This window comes from Ranitomeya imitator, chromosome 1 (assembly GCF_032444005.1).
Source record: "Ranitomeya imitator isolate aRanImi1 chromosome 1, aRanImi1.pri, whole genome shotgun sequence".
NCBI lineage: Eukaryota > Metazoa > Chordata > Amphibia > Anura > Dendrobatidae > Ranitomeya > Ranitomeya imitator.
Genome location: NC_091282.1, coordinates 906,228,173 through 906,245,806, shown reverse-complemented (window position 1 = coordinate 906,245,806; position 17,634 = coordinate 906,228,173). Strand labels below are relative to the sequence as shown.

The 17,634-nt window shown below is 44.3% G+C and overlaps 1 protein-coding gene across 6 annotated transcripts in view; it reads right to left on the bottom strand.

Annotated features, from left to right (window-relative positions):
* The window catches only part of RUFY3 (RUN and FYVE domain containing 3), a 140,740-nt gene that overhangs the window by 97,748 nt on the left and 25,358 nt on the right, over nt 1-17,634 (bottom strand). For 2 of the 6 annotated variants that reach the window (XM_069743407.1, XM_069743406.1), the window contains exon 1: nt 1,478-2,126. The exons of 3 other annotated variants lie outside the window; for them this stretch is intronic. In XM_069743407.1, coding sequence (XP_069599508.1) covers nt 1,478-1,655 — 178 coding nt within the window. In that variant the 5' untranslated portion in view covers nt 1,656-2,126. Of the gene's footprint in view, nt 1-1,477; nt 2,517-17,634 lie in introns of those variants that run through there. One more of the 6 variants, XM_069743409.1, reaches the window with a different exon arrangement.

Sequence of the window (17,634 nt, the reverse complement as noted above, 5' to 3'; positions counted from 1 at the left end):
GACGGAGAGCCTGATCCGGTGATGCGTTACTTACTGGACTGCTTGGTGTAGTTTTGATAGAATCCCAGTTTTCTTTGATGTAGATGTAGCAGTGGTCAGAAAGCTGAGCTCTGTAAAACACCGCCCACACCTCGGATTGGCAGCCTCCTGTGTACATTGTCAGCAAGCTGCCAATCAGTGATGGGGGCAGGGTTACACAGAAAAGCTGGTCTGACCCGCACATGAGAGCTAATTCTGCAGTGATAATCTCCTGCTGGTAAAATACTGATTGTACTGAAACTACAGCATACAGCCTAATAAGTGACATCCCCATAATCTGGCGCTCTTGCCATATATTATGCTGCTGCTGACAGATTCCATTTAAATAGCTTAGCATTATCTTGGGTGACAAACCTGAAAATCAGCTACTATGTGGGGTGTTATTTTTAGGGGCCTCTGGTGTCTACCCCAGTTTGTCAACCTCTATGGTAATCCACACCTTACAAGCAATTCTATTTTATGAAACTTGTATAGAAAAAGTTGTGCTTTTTTCTACTAGAAAAATTGATGAAAAATAAAGCCAAATCGGGCAATGAATTAAATCACTAATTATATTTTTATGGAATTATCAGTGGAAAGAGCTATGCCGACTACATGACCAAAGGCAGCAGTGTAAGATGGAACCTTATGACAAGGCCCAAAGGGCAGACCCTCCCACTGTGTATTACTACTACGGACAGGATACATATGTAGTTACGCTATACAGCCAATGTATGGACACTGTATAAAATGTGTCTTTCTGCTTACTGCCATATTACAGAGTGCCCGAGAGACTGGGCATGGATCACGCGGGAGTTGGCCTAAACGAGGGATTTGTAGACTCTCAGGAGAGCGCTATATTCTATAGGTCTTTTGTCCATACTATTTAGGCAGAATGACAGTGACGAGGGAGGGGGCACAGCCATTTAACCACTTCATTGCGACACGTGTCAGAAAATGACCGCGACCAGATGCTATTAACTCTGTCAGCGCATGTTCAGGATACACAGATCCACTGACGACTGTGGCGTATTTCCCTGCATCATATTACAAAGGTAATATGAAGGTTACTGATCATATGGAGAGGGAGGCTTACAAGAAAAGGATGGGGACGATACACAGCGCTGTAGTTAGGAAGCACAGAAATCCAAATGAGCGTATTGTAGGCAACTAACACTTTCAATAGAGCACGTAGCATGCACAGTGACTATCATATATACTGACAGCAGGCCTGGAGATATGCGACCTTCACAGGTCGGCCCCAAGTAATAAGAAGGAAATGATTCTCTCCTACAGAAATACTCCAATAATCCATCCCGTCACACAATGAGTATCATATCACACAAAGCATTGGCATAAATGTAATAATAATTGGGGGAAACAATCATACGTAACACTTGGCTGTGAGAACAATGAAGTATTTCACAGCAGGAGATTATGGGAGGAATCTGGCCCATACCTTCAGGATTAGGTTCATGGTCTGGCGTAAGCGAGATGTCGTCAAGTTCGCGCAAGCAAAGCCATTCGCCATCCATAGAAACACGGAATTTGCAAAGGTAGATGGTCTCCATGGCAGCCTGGGTTATCTTGTCTGTGGTGGGGGTTGGCATGTCGCTCTGAGGAGTGAGAGCCGACATGATGGCTCAGGTGATACAACAGCCACCAAAAAAAAACAAAACAAAAACAGTCACGGCACGAAGAGAGGCCAAGAATCCAAGATGGATGCACGCAGGTTAGGAAGGCAATGAGCTCAGAGGTAAAGGTGCACAATCAAGATGTGGAGATCTAGAGAGAAAGCGTATGACTGCTGTACTGATGAAATGCAACCTTTCTGCTCTGAAAGCCGGAGAATCGCCTCTGCCGCCCCCCTGCTGCCAATTGTCATGCGTCAAACCTGCTTTTTAGAGCCCAAACTCCAGATTCTAAGATTATTCTGTGTCACAGCCAGAGAGCTAGGTCCTGAAAAGTCAAAGCCGTCGTCCAGAGGCGCAGAAAGGACAATGAAAGGCAATCATAGGAATCCGAGCGGTTCAAAGAGGGCAATAGGGCTGCACAACCCAGGCACTTGTGATCTTGTAGGATTGGTTCTGCGCAGTAAGCAGGGTGGTGACCAAAATGGCTGACTAATGAAGGGAAGAGAAATTCACACTCATGTGACCAGAGATGCTCGGAGCGTCAGCAGCTCCCAGGATGCTGTCTGGATGGATGCTGCTGATGTAGGGAGAGCAATGTCCTCTCTCCTCAGTGACAGCTCCCCCTCCCCGCCAGCGGCTCCTCCTTGCCTCAGCCTCAGGAGCAAACCATGGAGCTCATGGCTACACAATGAGGCTATTGTCATTAATGCTGTCACCCAGAAGAGCAGGCGAAGCCCTGACACCGAGCTAACAGCACTGACCGGAAAAGCATCACGTGTAGGGAAGATGGAAGCGGGGCTCTATTTCCTATATGCAGAACTGATAACATGCCAGCAGACAGAGTCTGCACTTATTGCTAACAACACATTTAGATTACACAAATCTAAGTTATATTTACTGGCAGTATAATACAGCCCTATAAACACCAACCTTAGTTTTTTTTTTTTTTTTTTTTTTTTTTGGGGGGGGGGGGGGGGGGGTTAAATTATTTTTTACACCGTTTAATGTGTGGGATTACAGAAAGAGAAAAAAAAGGCATTACGGAAGCGGCACTACCAATGAATCTAAGCACACTGCAATACCTAATACACTGTATTGTTTCTGCCAGCATAACCGTGGCCTAACAGATTTCCTAAGATGGCAGGTCTGGTGGCCATGATTAGGCCTTTGGCTGCTGTATAGATGCAGATTGAAATTGTACACAGCATTTAAAGCATTTTCGGAGATGGATATTGTCCCAGTGAGCTTGCAAAAACAAACACTTTCAGTATACTGCTAAATAAAAGATGCAGCTGTTATTAACACTATGTGCTTGTTACCTAGGAGACCAACAACCGCTGCTGTTTAACTTGTTAGAAATGCGCTGAAGCTGGCCGGGATTAGGAGGTAACAGCATGCTCCAGCGATACTGGCCAGCTTCAAAACAGGTCTTACAAGCTCAATGGAAAAGAGCTTGTAAACGCTGCGCATGTTCAAGAGGATAGATACTGCGCATGTTTGAGGGGGTAAACCAAAGAAAAGTGTTAATTTTTCACAGGCTGCACTTTGTAAGTGTTTATCTAATACTAGCTGAAGAGCCCGGCGTTGCCTGGGCATAGTAAATATCTGTGGTTAGTTATAGCACCTCACTTCTCTTATTTTCCCATCCCGCCTCTCATTTTCCCCCTCACATCTCTCATTTTCCCCCTCACTCCTCTCATTTCCCCTTAACACTTGTCATTTCGACCTCACAGCTGTCATTTTCCGATCACTCCACTATTTTTCCTCACTCCTCATTTTGCACTCACACCTTTTCATTTTCACCTCACACCTCTCATTTTCCCCTCAGTATATACAGTATATACATGTTTGTCATCTCCTGTATATAGTATACACCTATATGTCATCTCCCATGTAAATAGTATATACCTGCTGTATGTCACCTATATATTAGATATAAAGCTGAGTGCGTGCGTGCGTGTGTGTGCGTGCGTGCATGTGTGTGTGTCCTGGATTGGCATCTCCACCGTCACAGCTACAGCCACAAAATTTTGCACAGTCACACGTCTGGCCCCCGAGAGCGTCATAGGCTATATTGTGAGGCGAAATTTTAACCCTGCGCATTCCAATTCACCAAACAATTTTGCCCCTATCTACATAATGGGGAAAAGTGAAAGGAAAAGTGTTGGAGGCAAATTGACAGCTGCCAGATGTGAACAAGGTGGAAGAGTATATACTGTACAGTTGCTAAGGTGGGGCCCCGACATGGGATACTCACCACACACGGGGATATGAACACACACAAAATGCACCACACACTGCCACGTGCTTGAACACATATACCACCCACAGCACACATTTCACCACACATACACCAACCTCGCCCCAAAAGTCGAAACACAAAAGTCACCGCTCAAAACTCACCACGCGCAAACTTCGCCACATGCAAAACTCGCCACATGCAAAACTAGGCTCACGCAAAACTAGCCACAGGTGCAAAACTCACCTCATGGAAAATTCGCCACACGCGGAAAAATTGCCACATGCACAAAAGTTGCAACACATACAAAAGTTGCCTCGCACAAAACTTGCACATACTCAAAATGCACCACACATAAAACTCACCACGCGCAAAACTCGCCATGCGCAAACTTGCTGCACACAACTTGCTACACTAACCTGTCACATGCAACTCGACACACAAAAAGTTGCTACATGCATGTCGCCACACAAGTCACATTACCTCTATGTGAGAGGATATAGAAACTGCCAGTTACAGACTATTTTTACGACAACAATGCCTCATAAGAAAAGGAATTCCATGGCATGAATGTCAGCTGATGCAAAAAGAAAAGCTGCATTACGAGCCAATGAAAAATGTGAAGGCTGAGAAACAAGGCTGACACACATGAGAACAGCAGCTGCTTTCTCAAGAGCCAATGAACTTAGAAATGTAACTGAAAGGCAAAAACTATCTACCGGTATTTTTTTTTAATGGTTTTTGTGTGCAGAATACATTTTTGTTAACACATTCTATTTTGCTGACAGCAGTTATTAACCCGGGCGAAGCCGGGTAGTACAGCTAGTTCTATATAAAAGTCTATAAAAATATATAGGTCTATAAAAATGAGAATAAACAAAGCAAAAATACTAATATCTTTAGGCCATGTGCCCACGTTGCGGATTTACCGCGGTTTTTTGTGCAGATTCCACCTGCGGTTTTACACCTGCGGATTCCTATTGAGGAGCAGGTGTAAAACGAAGCGGAATCCACACAAAGTATTGACATGCTGCGGAAAATACAATGCAGCGTTTCCGTGTGGTATTTTCTGCACCATGGGCACTGCGGATTTGGTTTTCCATAGGTTTACATGGTACTGTACACCTGATGGAAAACTGCTGCGCATCCGCAACGTGTGCACATAGCCTTAGAGCAGCTGAAAATTTTAATAGGCACGAAATTGCAAAAAAAAATTTATTTACAAGCATTGTCCAAGAATACTCATTCCTGAAGATGTGAATAACCGTTTGAGGCTGGAGTCCGACGAAACGTAAAAAAAAAAAAAAAAATTCGGTCCGACTCTCCCTGCCGATAGTCACTCAAGTGTTCTCTGTATGGTCATCTGTGTGTAATGCGCTTTTAATGCGATGATGTGATTTCCTCGCACCTATGCATCCGTATGACATGCATAATATGGCTTTACATTTCTCACTGCTTTTCCCCATTGAATCTAATATGAAGAAAATGCTAATTTCTCGCAAGTCACACTTATGGTCCGTGTGGTGTTCGAGTTTTTTCACACCCATAGAGTTGCCTCGAGTCTCGGGCGATATACACGTACAATTACAGCATACTGCAATTTCACTCGCACACTGAATACACCAGAGGGAAAAAAAAAAAAAAAACGGTGATGTGAGCTGACCCATAGATTTACAGTGGTCCGAGTGCTATGCGAGGTTTTCTCGCATAGCACTCGTTCATATTCTACACCACTGTGACTGCGGGCTAAGAGGATAAATATCCAGAATCTGAGTCCTGTCTAATTCCGCTGTTGCAGCGGGAGCTCAGCTGCTTTGTGCCTCATTCAAAGATCAGTTGTTGTTTTTAAATATATGAGAGAAAAAAAACTGACTTTTTTTAGCAGTGTACTGGATCAAATTTTTATCCATTTTTTTTTTTTATCTGTTTATCCTTTTTCTCATATGCTTAAAAAAAAATTCAGGCAAATGGTTAACATGCCTATAATGAGTACCGTAATCAACTGGAAATTAGCAGACTTCGGTTACAATTACAAGAAAAGAATCGTTTGAACGATGAGCGATACGATTGTAACTCAAAACTAGGAAACATGGTCAGACCAGTGTTTGTACAGGATGAGAATCGTAAATTTATGGTTTAATTAAGAATGTTACATTGTAACATCGAACACCGTGGTCACACGGATGGATAATCTGAAGTGGTGCATTCAGTGTTCAAATCCTAGAAGGATTTATTTAAAAAACAAATTATACAAACGTTTCTGTCGATACTGTATAGAGAATACTGCCCCGGTCGGTCTTCTGCAGGTTGTGACAGAACCAGGCTCTTATAGACTTGCATTGAGCGCTTGTGACAGTTAACCTCTGACTTCCAGTCAGTCAGAAGTAGCAGATGCAATTTTGCGGTTTTATTTGAATAGTAGTATCTGCAATAATAATGATGAACAACATGACATGAATGTGTACTCATCCCAGGGCACCAACTGTAACTGACAATCGCCTCGGTACATGGTCAACCAAGCACGGAAAGCCATACTTATTCAGAACTTGAATTTACACTCCTCCTTTTTTCTGGTCTAATAGATGAACAATCTCCATTTATTGTACACAATTTTCCAAAGATGAACAATAATTATGTAGCTCGCATGAATGATTTAATGAATACGTTTTTCCACACATCGTTCAGTCGTTTAACCACCCATATTACACAATTATCGTGAATGTTAATGTTAGTCCTTCAGATCCTATCAGCCACTGTAAAATTGCTCCTTCTCAGGCCTTCATCAAAAAGGTATTAAGGGTTAATACACGCCCTCCAAAAGGTTATAGAAAGGGGCGTAACGACCGCGGTCCAAGGACGCTCATCCAGCTGAAGTGTATAGTGGTGCACATTAGGTCCTTGCGCCACAATACACACTGCTGGACAATCAGAGGCCAGCAGCTGGCGACGGGCACATGAAGGGGCGCATGGAAATAACATCATGCCCTCCCATCTTCACAAAAAGACATCGGGAGAGCGAAGGAAAGTTGTTTATTTTAAATCAGTGGCCGTACTAGTACATGGATGACTATAGGATGTGCATTATACTTTATAGAGGACTATGGGTTGTGGATTTATTAGATGGAGAACTATGGGATGTACATTATACTATATGAAGGATATGGGATGCGTAGTATACTAATATGGATGACTATGGACTGTGCATTACACTTTATGGAGGACTATGGGTTGCGCATTTACTATATGGAGGATTATGGGCTGTGCATTATACTACATGGAATAGTAGAATGAACTTCAATCCAATATTGCGGCCAGCATGCAGCCAGCGGGTAAGGAAAAGGCGAATTAAACACTCGAAAACTCCGCCCATATGACCAAAAACCGGTCCCGCCAAATTCAGGTGACAGGTTCCCTTTAAGGAAAGAAGTCCGCAGCATTACGCTGCTGACTCAAAAGCTAATGTGAACCTAGCCTAAATTCTATGGGTGAAATTTCTCTTGTGGAGACTAGTGTCTCAAGAGAAATTGACATGCTACGGTCTGGTGAGCTGCTCGGTATGTCAGCCTCCGCAGGGAAGCCACGGGTTTCTGTGCAGGCATAGTGTACATGAGATTTCTTGAAATCCCATCCACTATGCTGTAACATCTGGATGCTGTGGGTTGGACGCTCCTAAGTACGCAGAATCAAACCAGCAGCGATTACTGATCGCCTGCACATACCCTTATACATCTTTATTTATTTGTAGTTTGTGTTCATATAAAATAAATATAAAATATTTATTTTTGCACAATATAGCCCAAGCTACATTACAGTATATTTATTTCAGTACAGCACAAAGCAAATGTGCTCATCCATTATCTAGCAAAAAGCAGTGTGCATGAAATCTGAAACATTTGCCTAAGAAATACAAAACTTGACCAGATATGTAACATACTCACATGTTGGCACCTCAAGATTTTGCTGGTCACTAACCAAATAATCTACTATATAATTGTCTAAGGGTCACTTCCGTCTGTCTGTCTGTCTGTCCTTCTGTCTGTCACAGTTATTCATTCGCTGATTGGTCTCGCCAGCTGCCTGTCATGGCTGCCGCGACCAATCAGCAGAGGGGCACAGTCCGGAAGAAAATGGCCGCTCCTTACTCCTCGCAGTCAGTGCCCGTCGTCCGCATACTCCCCTCCGGTCACCGCTAACACAGGGTTAATGCCGGCGGTAACGGACCACGTTATGCCGCAGGTAACGCACTCCGTTACCGCCACTATTAACCCTGTGTGTCCCCAACCTTTTACTATTGATGCTGCCTATGCGGCATCAATAGTAAAAAAGTAATGTTAAAAATAATTTAAAAAAAAAACAAAAAAACCTGCTATACTCACCCTCCGTTGTACGCTGAGCCGCTCCCGCCGGCCGCCATCTTCTGCTGCAGTTTCCGGTGGCAAAGATGGTATGGCAGAAGGACCTGCCATGACGTCACGGTCATGTGACCGCGACGCCATCACAGGTCCTGCGCTGTGATACCAACCCTGGGACCGCAAGCTGCCGTGGACTACAACAGGCCTTCGGAAAGGTGAGTATTATGTTTTGGTTTTTTTTTTCACCTGTGACAAACCTGGCTGGGCAATATACTACGTAGCTGGCCAATATACTACGTGGTTCTGTGCTGTATACTACGTCGCTGTGCAATATACTACGTGGCTGGCCAATATACTAGGTGGCTCGCCAATATACTACGTGGCTCGCCAATATACTACGTGGCTCGCCAATATACTACGTGGCTCGCCAATATACTACGTGGCTCGCCAATATACTACGTGGCTCGCCAATATACTACGTGGCTCGCCAATATACTACGTGGCTCGCCAATATACTACGTGGCTCGCCAATATACTACGTGGCTCGCCAATATACTACGTGGCTCGCCAATATACTACGTGGCTCGCCAATATACTACGTGGCTCGCCAATATACTACGTGGCTGGCCAATATACTACGTGGCTCGCCAATATACTACGTGGCTCGCCAATATACTACGTGGCTCGCCAATATACTACGTGGCTCGCCAATATACTACGTGGCTCGCCAATATACTACGTGGCTCGCCAATATACTACGTGGCTCGCCAATATACTACGTGGCTCGCCAATATACTACGTGGCTCGCCAATATACTACGTGGCTCGCCAATATACTACGTGGCTGGCCAATATACTACGTGGCTGGCCAATATACTACGTGGCTGGCCAATATACTACGTGGCTGGCCAATATACTACGTGGCTGGCCAATATACTACGTGGACATGCATATTCTAGAATATCCGATGCGTTAGAATCGGGCCACCATCTAGTCCTTTTAATAACAACCTATATAACAGGTAATTGCTCGTTTTAATAAAAAGCAAAAACTACTCCAATAGACCACCTGATTAACTAGACCAGATTTTCCGATTCCATACACCCCAATTGTTCGTACAACGGCGTACTCTGTGAGAGGACCACCCCTTTAGGAGGCAATGTTTCAGTTCAATTTTGGTCGTTTTGAGGAGGTGTCCGTGTAATTAATGAGTAGAATTTCTGCAGTTCCATTTTTGTGCTCAAGAGGGCAGTGTTATTTATCAGATCAGGTCTTGATGCTAATCAAGTGAGTAGATGAATATGAGAAAGTTGCATTGACTTAATAGAAAACGATGAAACTAATGTTTTTGTGCAACTTTAATATTAAATTGCTAGTAGGGCACTGTGGAAACTCATATGGAATAATCAACCACAATTCAGGCCCAGAACAAACCCCATTATGTTGTACATTGCTCCTGTTACCAAATACACATTCAGAACAGGAGGTGAAGTTATCGACAATTACAGTATGTCTAGAATGCATTTTGGGCTACAAAATGAGTAACTCTCTCCCATTGCTTTAAGAATAAAAATGCACTGACTTATCTTCTGGATTTTGACATATTTAGCTAAATGTCAGGCTCTATGCATGTCATGTGTAAGAGACCAACTTTCCTCTACATCTTATTTGTTTAAAAGGGAAGATGGTGTCCTGGCTCAATCAAGTTGGGATACAATCCAGGCACTTTTTCAGAAATGTGCTTTCCTTTTCCACTGGGTTGTGAGCAGCTTTCCTGAATGTGATGTAAAAGTAGTATTGGGCTTCATGCAGACAGCTGCAATATGGCCTTGTGCCTATCAGGCCTTGAAGGATGCACTTAAGCAGCAAAGCAAATCATAATTAAAGCATGGCTGTTTTCTTCACAAAAAAAAAAAAAACCTGTTTCATAAATAATCAAGAGCTGGCTCAAAACTGCACGGTCAGTGTGGACTAGTCACAGCAAGCACTGACAGCGACAGGAGCAGAGGAGGAGTGGACCAGCACATGACCACTGTAACAAAAATGATCCCCCAAACTGATCTCAATGATTACGGTACCTAATGTTCAAGCCTGATGAAGGCATGATGGAGTTTCCAAAAGGATCATCAGACGTAAACAAAGCAAAAAAAAAAAAAAAAAAACAAACACGACAGTCTTAACCCCTTAGTGACAGAGCCAATTTGGTACTTAATGACCAGGCCAATTTTTGCAATTCTGACCACTGTCACTTTATGAGGTTATAACTCTGGAACGCTTCAACGGATCCCGCTGATTCTGAGATTGTTTTTTCGTGACATATTGTACTTCATGTTAGTGGTAACATTTCTTCGATATTACTTGCGATTATTTATGAAAAAACCGGAAATATGGCGAAAATTTTTAAAATTTTGCAATTTTCAAACTTTGTATTTTTATGCCCTTAAATCAGAGAGATATGTCATGAAAAATAGTTAATAAATAACATTTCCCACATGTCTACTTTACATCAGCACAATTTTGGAAACAAAATTTTTTTTTGTTAGGGAGTTATAAGGGTTAAAAGTTGACCAGCAATTTCTCATTTTTACAACACCATTTTTTTTTAGGGACCACATCACATTTGAAGTCATTTTGAGGGGTCTATATGATAGAAAATAATGAAGTGTGACACCATTCTAAAAACTACACCCCTCAAGGTTCTCAAAACCACATTCAAGAAGTTTATTAACCCTTTACGTGCTTCACAGGAACTGAAACAATGTGGAAGGAAAAAATGAACATTTAACTTTTTTTTGCAAACATCTTAATTCAGAACCATTTTTTTTATTTTCACATGTGTAAAAACAGAAATGTAACCATAAATTTTGTTATGCAATTTCTCCTGAATACGCCAATACCCCATATGTGGGGGTAAACCACTGTTAGGGCGCACCGCAGAACTTAGAAGTGAAGGAGCGCCGTTTGACTTTTTCAATGCAGAATTGGCTGGAATTGAGATCGGACACCATGTCACATTTAGAGAGCCCCTGATGTGCCTAAACAGTGGAAACCCCCCAAAAGTGACACCATTTTGGAAACTAGACCCCTTAAGGAACTTATCTAGATGTGTGGTGAGCACTTTGAACCCCCAAGTGCTTCACAGAAGTTTATAACGTAGAGCCGTGAAAATAAAAAATCGCTTTTGTTTACACAAAAATGATCTTTTCGCCCACAAATTCTTATTTTCACAAGGGTAACAGGAGAAATTAGACCACAAAAGTTGTTGTGCGATTTCTCCTGAATACGTCGATACCCCATATGTGAGGGTAAACCACTGTTTGGGCGCACCGCAGAGCTTGGAAGTGAAGGAGCGCAGTTTTACTTTTTCAATGTTGAATTGGCTGGAATTGAGATTGGACGCCATGTCGCGTTTGGAGAGCCCCTGATGTGCCTAAACAGTGGAAACCCCCCACAAGTGACACCATTTTGGAAACTAGACCCCTTAAGGAACTTATCTAGATGTGTGGCGAGCACTTTGAACCCCCATGTGCTTCACAGAAGTTTATAACGTAGAGCTGTGAAAAAAAAAAAAATTGCATTTTTTCTACAAAAATGATCTTTTTGCCCACAAATTTTTATTTTCACAAGGGTAAAAGGAGAAATTAGACCACTAAAGTTGTTGTGCAATTTCTCCTGAGTACGTCGATACCCAATATGTGGGGGTAAACCACTGTTTGGGCGCACCGCAGAGCTTGGAAGAGAAAGAGTGCCGTTTTACTTTTTCAATGTAGAATAGGCTGGAATTGAGATCGGACGCCATGTCGCGTTTGGAGAGCCCCTGATGTGCCTAAACCAGGGGTCCCCAACTCCAGGCCTCGAGGGCCGCCAACAGTGCAGGTTTTCAGGATTTCTTTAGTATTGCATCGGTGGTAATGTGATCATCTGCACAGGTGATGATTCCAACCCCTGTGCAATACTAAGGAAATTCTGAAAACCTGCACTGTTGGCGGCCCTCGAGGCCTGGAGTTGGGGACCACTGGCCTAAACAGTAGAAATCCCCCACAAGTGACCCCATTTTGGAAACTAGACCCCCCATGGAACTTATCTAGATGTGTGGTGAGAACCTTGAATGCCCAAGTGCTTCACAGAAGTTTATAATGCAGAGCCGTGAAAATAAAAAATATTTTTTTTTTCCACAAAAAAGATTTTTTAGCCCCCAAGTTTTTATTTTCACAAGGGTAACAAGAGAAATTGGACCCCAAAAGTTGTTGTCCAATTTGTCCTGAGTATGCTGGTACCCCATATGTGGGGGTAAACCACTGTTTGGGCGCACGGCAGAGCTCGGAAGGAAGGAGCGCCGTTTTGGAATGCAGACTTTGATTGAATGGTCTGCGGGTATTATGTTGCTTTTGCAGAGCCCCTGATGTACCCAACCAGTAGAAACCCTCCACAAGTGACCCCATTTTGGAAACTAGACCCCCCCAAGGAACTTATCTAGATGTGTGGTGAGAACTTTGAATGCCCAAGTGCTTCACAGAAGTTTAGAATGCAGAGTCGTGAAAATAAAAAATATTTTTTTTTTTCACAAAAAAGATATTGTAGCCCCCAAGTTTTTATTTTCACAAGGGTAACAAGAGAAATTGGACCCCAGAAGTTGTTGTCCAATTTATCCCGAGTACGCTGATGCCCCATATGTGTGGGTAACCCACTGTTTGGGCGCACGGCAGAGCTCAGAAGGGAGGGAGCACCATTTGACTTTTTGAGCGCAAAATTGGCTGTCGTGTTTGGAGACCCCCTGAAGTACCTAAACAGTGGAAACCCCCCAATTCTAGCTCCAACCCTAACCCCAACACACCCCTAACCCTAATCCCAACCTGATCCATAATCCTAATCACTAACCCTAACCATAATCACAACCCTTACCCCAAAACAACCCTAATGTCAACCCTAACCATAACCCTAATTAAAACCCTAAATCCAACACACCCCTAATCCTAATCTCAACCCTAACCTCAAACCTAACCCTAATCCCAATACACCCCTAATCACAACCCTAACCTTAACCCTAATCCCAAACCTAACCCTAATCCCAAGCGTAACCCTAATGCCAACCCTAACCCTAATACCAACCCTAATCCAAACCCTAACCCTAATCCCAGCTCTAACCCTTACTTTAGCCCCAACCCTAGCCCTAACTTTAGCCCCAACCCTAACCCTAGGGCTACTTTCACACTTGCGTCGTTTGGCATTCCGTCGCAATCCGTAGTTTTGGACAAGAAACGGATCCTGCAAATGTGCCCGCAGGATGCGTTTTTTGCCCATAGACTTGTATTGCCGACGGATCGTGACGGATGGCCACACGTCGCGTCCGTCGTGCACTGGATCAGTTGTGTTTTGGCGGAGCGTCGGCACAAAAAAACGTTCAATGAAACGTTTTTTTGTACGTCGCATCCGCCATTTCTGACCGCGCATGCGTGGCCGTAACTCCGCCCCCTCCTCCCCAGGACATAGATTGGGCAGCGGATGTGTTGAAAAACTACAGCTGCTGCCCACGTTGTGCACAATTTTCACAACGTGCGTCGGTATGTCGGGCCGACGCATTGCGCCGGCCCCGTACCGACGTAAGTGTGAAAGAAGCCTAACCCTAAATTTAGCCCCAACCCTAACCCTAAATTTAGCCCCAACCCTAGCCCTACCCCTAACCCTACCCCTAACCCTAATTTTAGCCCCAACTGCTGTTCTCCTGCCGGCCGGCAGATGGAGACAGATGGCGGGCGCACTGGGCATGCGTCTGCCATGTTCTGCTGCCGGCGGCCAGGAGGAGCAGCAAGAGGACCCAGGGACCTAGGTGAGTATCCTAGGGTCCCCGAATCCCCCTATTTCTCTGTCCTCTGATGTGCGATCACATCAGAGGACAGAGAATTACACTTTACTTTTTTTTTTTTTTTTGCGGTCGCCGGTTAATTACCGGCGATCACAAAACAGGGGTCGGTAATACCGACTCCGATCATGCTCTTTGGGGTCTCGGCTACCCCCGGCAGCTGAGACCCCAAAGATTCTCCCGGTGCCGGCCAGCGGGCGCACTGCGCATACGCCCGCCATTTTGAAGATGGCGGCGCCCACCGGGAGACACGAGGAGCATCGGGGGAGCTAGGTGAGTATTGGGGGGCCACCTGGGACCCCTTTTCTCTGTCCTCCGATGTGCGATCACATCGGAGGACAGAGAAATTAAAAAGAGATCGCTTTTTTTTTTTGCGATCGCCGGTAAACGGTTAATTACCGGCGATCGCAAATGCGGGGTGGGTTAAAAAACCCCCCGAATCATGTTCTCTGGGGTCTCGGCTACCCTCGGCAGCCAAGACCCCGGAGAAAATCGGCCTCTGGGGGGCGCTATAGACTTTTTCCACAGCGCCGTTAATTAACGGCGCTGTGGTTTAAGTACCCTTAGCGGCCGCCGTTAAAAGGCGTATCGGCGGTCGCTAAGGGGTTAAGGGGCTAGAATAGCATCACAGACATTTTTTAATAGATGTACGGATTAAAAATACTTAGAACCTGTCATAAGGATGTTACACTGTGTGCAAGATTATTGAGCACGTGACCATTTTAGCCAGATCATCATGCAGATTTTCCAGATCCTAGTTGTATAAACCCGAATTCTTAATGGATGAAGCAAATCAGATGACGTGTATTTGTGTAATAGGGAGGGTGCGGCCAAAGGATATCATCACCGTTTATCAAGGAAAGCAGAATTATTAGGCAGCTTGTTTTATTCAAGCAAAATGGGACAAAAAATGATTTAAGTTATATACTCGTGTATAAGCCGAGGCACCTAATTTTGCCACAAAAAAACTGGGAAAACTCGACTAGAGTATAAGTCGGGTATGCATTGCCCCATCATCCCCATCCTTGTCTGCATGGCTCCTTATCCCCATCCTTGTCTGCATGGCAACATCCGAGTTAGGCCGGGATCACACATGCGAGAAATACGTCCGAGTCTCGCATGGTAATGCCCGGCATTGCCGCCGTCACTCAGGAGCGGAGCATCGGCCGCATAGCAATACATGCAGCCCGCACACTCCGCTTCTGAGTGACAGCGGCAATGCCGGGTATTACCATGCGAGACTCGGACGTATTTCTCGCATGTGTGATCCCGGCCTAAGACACACATCTGTAGATGCATTTTAATGCACACCTGAAACACACTGCTTCTTTGTGTAGCATCATGGGAAAGTCTCAAGAAATCAGCCAAGATATCATGACGAGAATTGTGGACTTGCACGAGTCTGGCTCATCCGTGGGTACAATTTCAAGATACCGGAAGGTGCCTCGTTCATCTGTACAAACAATTATACACAAGTACAAACAAGATGGGAATGTCCTGCCATCATACTGCTCAGGAAGGAGACTGGTTCTGTGTCCCAGAGATCGTGCTTTCGTCCAACATGTGCTTATCAACTCAAGGACAAAAGCAAAAAAGACCTTGTGAAGATGATGGCAGAAGCTGGTAAGATTGTGTCAATATCCACAGTGAAACAAGTACTGTATCAACATGGGCTCAAAGGCCACTCTGCCAGGAAGAAGCCATTACTCCAAAAGAAGCATAAGAAAAGCCGGATTACTTACCGGTAATGCCCTTTTAATGAGCCACGACAGCACCCACTTTGAGAGGGACCCGCCCATAGGAACAGGAAACCTACAGAGACAAAAGGGCGGCCTCCCTCTCCTCCTCAGTTGTTTTTCAGAGTACAAGAGGAACCGCCGTTGTTAGATTAGCATATCTCCGTAATTGTTAGTACATTTTATCATATCTAAATTCACCCATGAGAATATTTTGTATTAATAACTATACATATTTATTAGGGTGGGAAGTGACAGGGTGCTGTCGTGGCTCATTAAAAGGGCATTACCGGTAAGTAATCCGGCTTTTTACCCTTCGCCACGACAGCACCCACTTTGAGAGATTTGCAGAGAACCTTCACCTGGGTGGGATTACCGTACTAAGGACGGCTCTCCCGAATGCCAAGTCAGATGCAGAAGACAGATCAAGTCTACAGGTCCTTCTCAAAAAATTAGCATATAGTGTTAAATTTCATTATTTACCATAATGTAATGATTACAATTAAACTTTCATATATTATAGATTCATTATCCACCAACTGAAATTTGTCAGGTCTTTTATTGTTTTAATACTGATGATTTTGGCATACAACTCCTGATAACCCAAAAAACCTGTCTCAATAAATTAGCATATCAAGAAAAGGTTCTCTAAACGACCTATTACCCTAATCTTCTGAATCAACTAATTAACTCTAAACACATGCAAAAGATACCTGAGGCTTTTATAAACTCCCTGCCTGGCTCATTACTCAAAACCCCCATCATGGGCAAGACTAGCAACCTGACAGATGTCAAGAAGGCCATCATTGACACCCTCAAGCAAGAGGGTAAGACCCAGAAAGAAATTTCTCAACAAATAGGCTGTTCCCAGAGTGCCGTATCAAGGCACCTCAATGGTAAGTCTGTTGGAAGGAAACAATGTGGCAGAAAACGCTGTACAACGAGAAGAGGAGACCGGACCCTGAGGAAGATTGTGGAGAAGGACCGATTCCAGACCTTGGGGAACCTGAGGAAGCAGTGGACTGAGTCTGGTGTGGAAACATCCAGAGCCACCGTGCACAGGCGTGTGCAGGAAATGGGCTACAGGTGCCGCATTCCCCAGGTAAAGCCACTTTTGAGCTACAGAGAAGCAGCACTGGACTGTTGCTAAGTGGTCCCAAGTACTTTTTTCTGATGAAAGCAAATTTTGCATGTCATTCGGAAATCAAGGTGCCAGAGTCTGGAGGAAGACTGGGGAGAAGGAAATGCCAAAATGCCTGAAGTCCAGTGTCAAGTACCCACAGTCAGTGATGGTGTGGGGTGCCATGTCAGCTGCTGGTGTTGGTCCACTGTGTTTCATCAAGGGCAGGGTCAATGCAGGTAGCTATCAGGAGATTTTGGAGCACTTCATGCTTCCATCGGCTGAAATGCTTTATGGAGATGAAGATTTCATTTTTCAGCACGACCTGGCACCTGCTCACAGTGCCAAAACCACTGGTAAATGGTTTACTGACCATGGTATTACTGTGCTCAATTGGCCTGCCAACTCTCCTGACCTGAACCCCATAGAGAATCTGTGGGATATTGTGAAGAGAAAGTTGAGAGACGCAAGACCCAACACTCTGGATGAGCTTAAGGCCGCTATTGAAGCATCCTGGGCCTCCATAACATCTCAGCAGTGTCACAGGCTGATTGCCTCCATGCCACGCCGCATTGAAGCAGTCATTACTGCCAAAGGATTCCCGACCAAGTATTGAGTGCATAACTGAACATTATTATTTGTTGGTTTTTTTGTTTGTTATTAAAAAACACTTTTA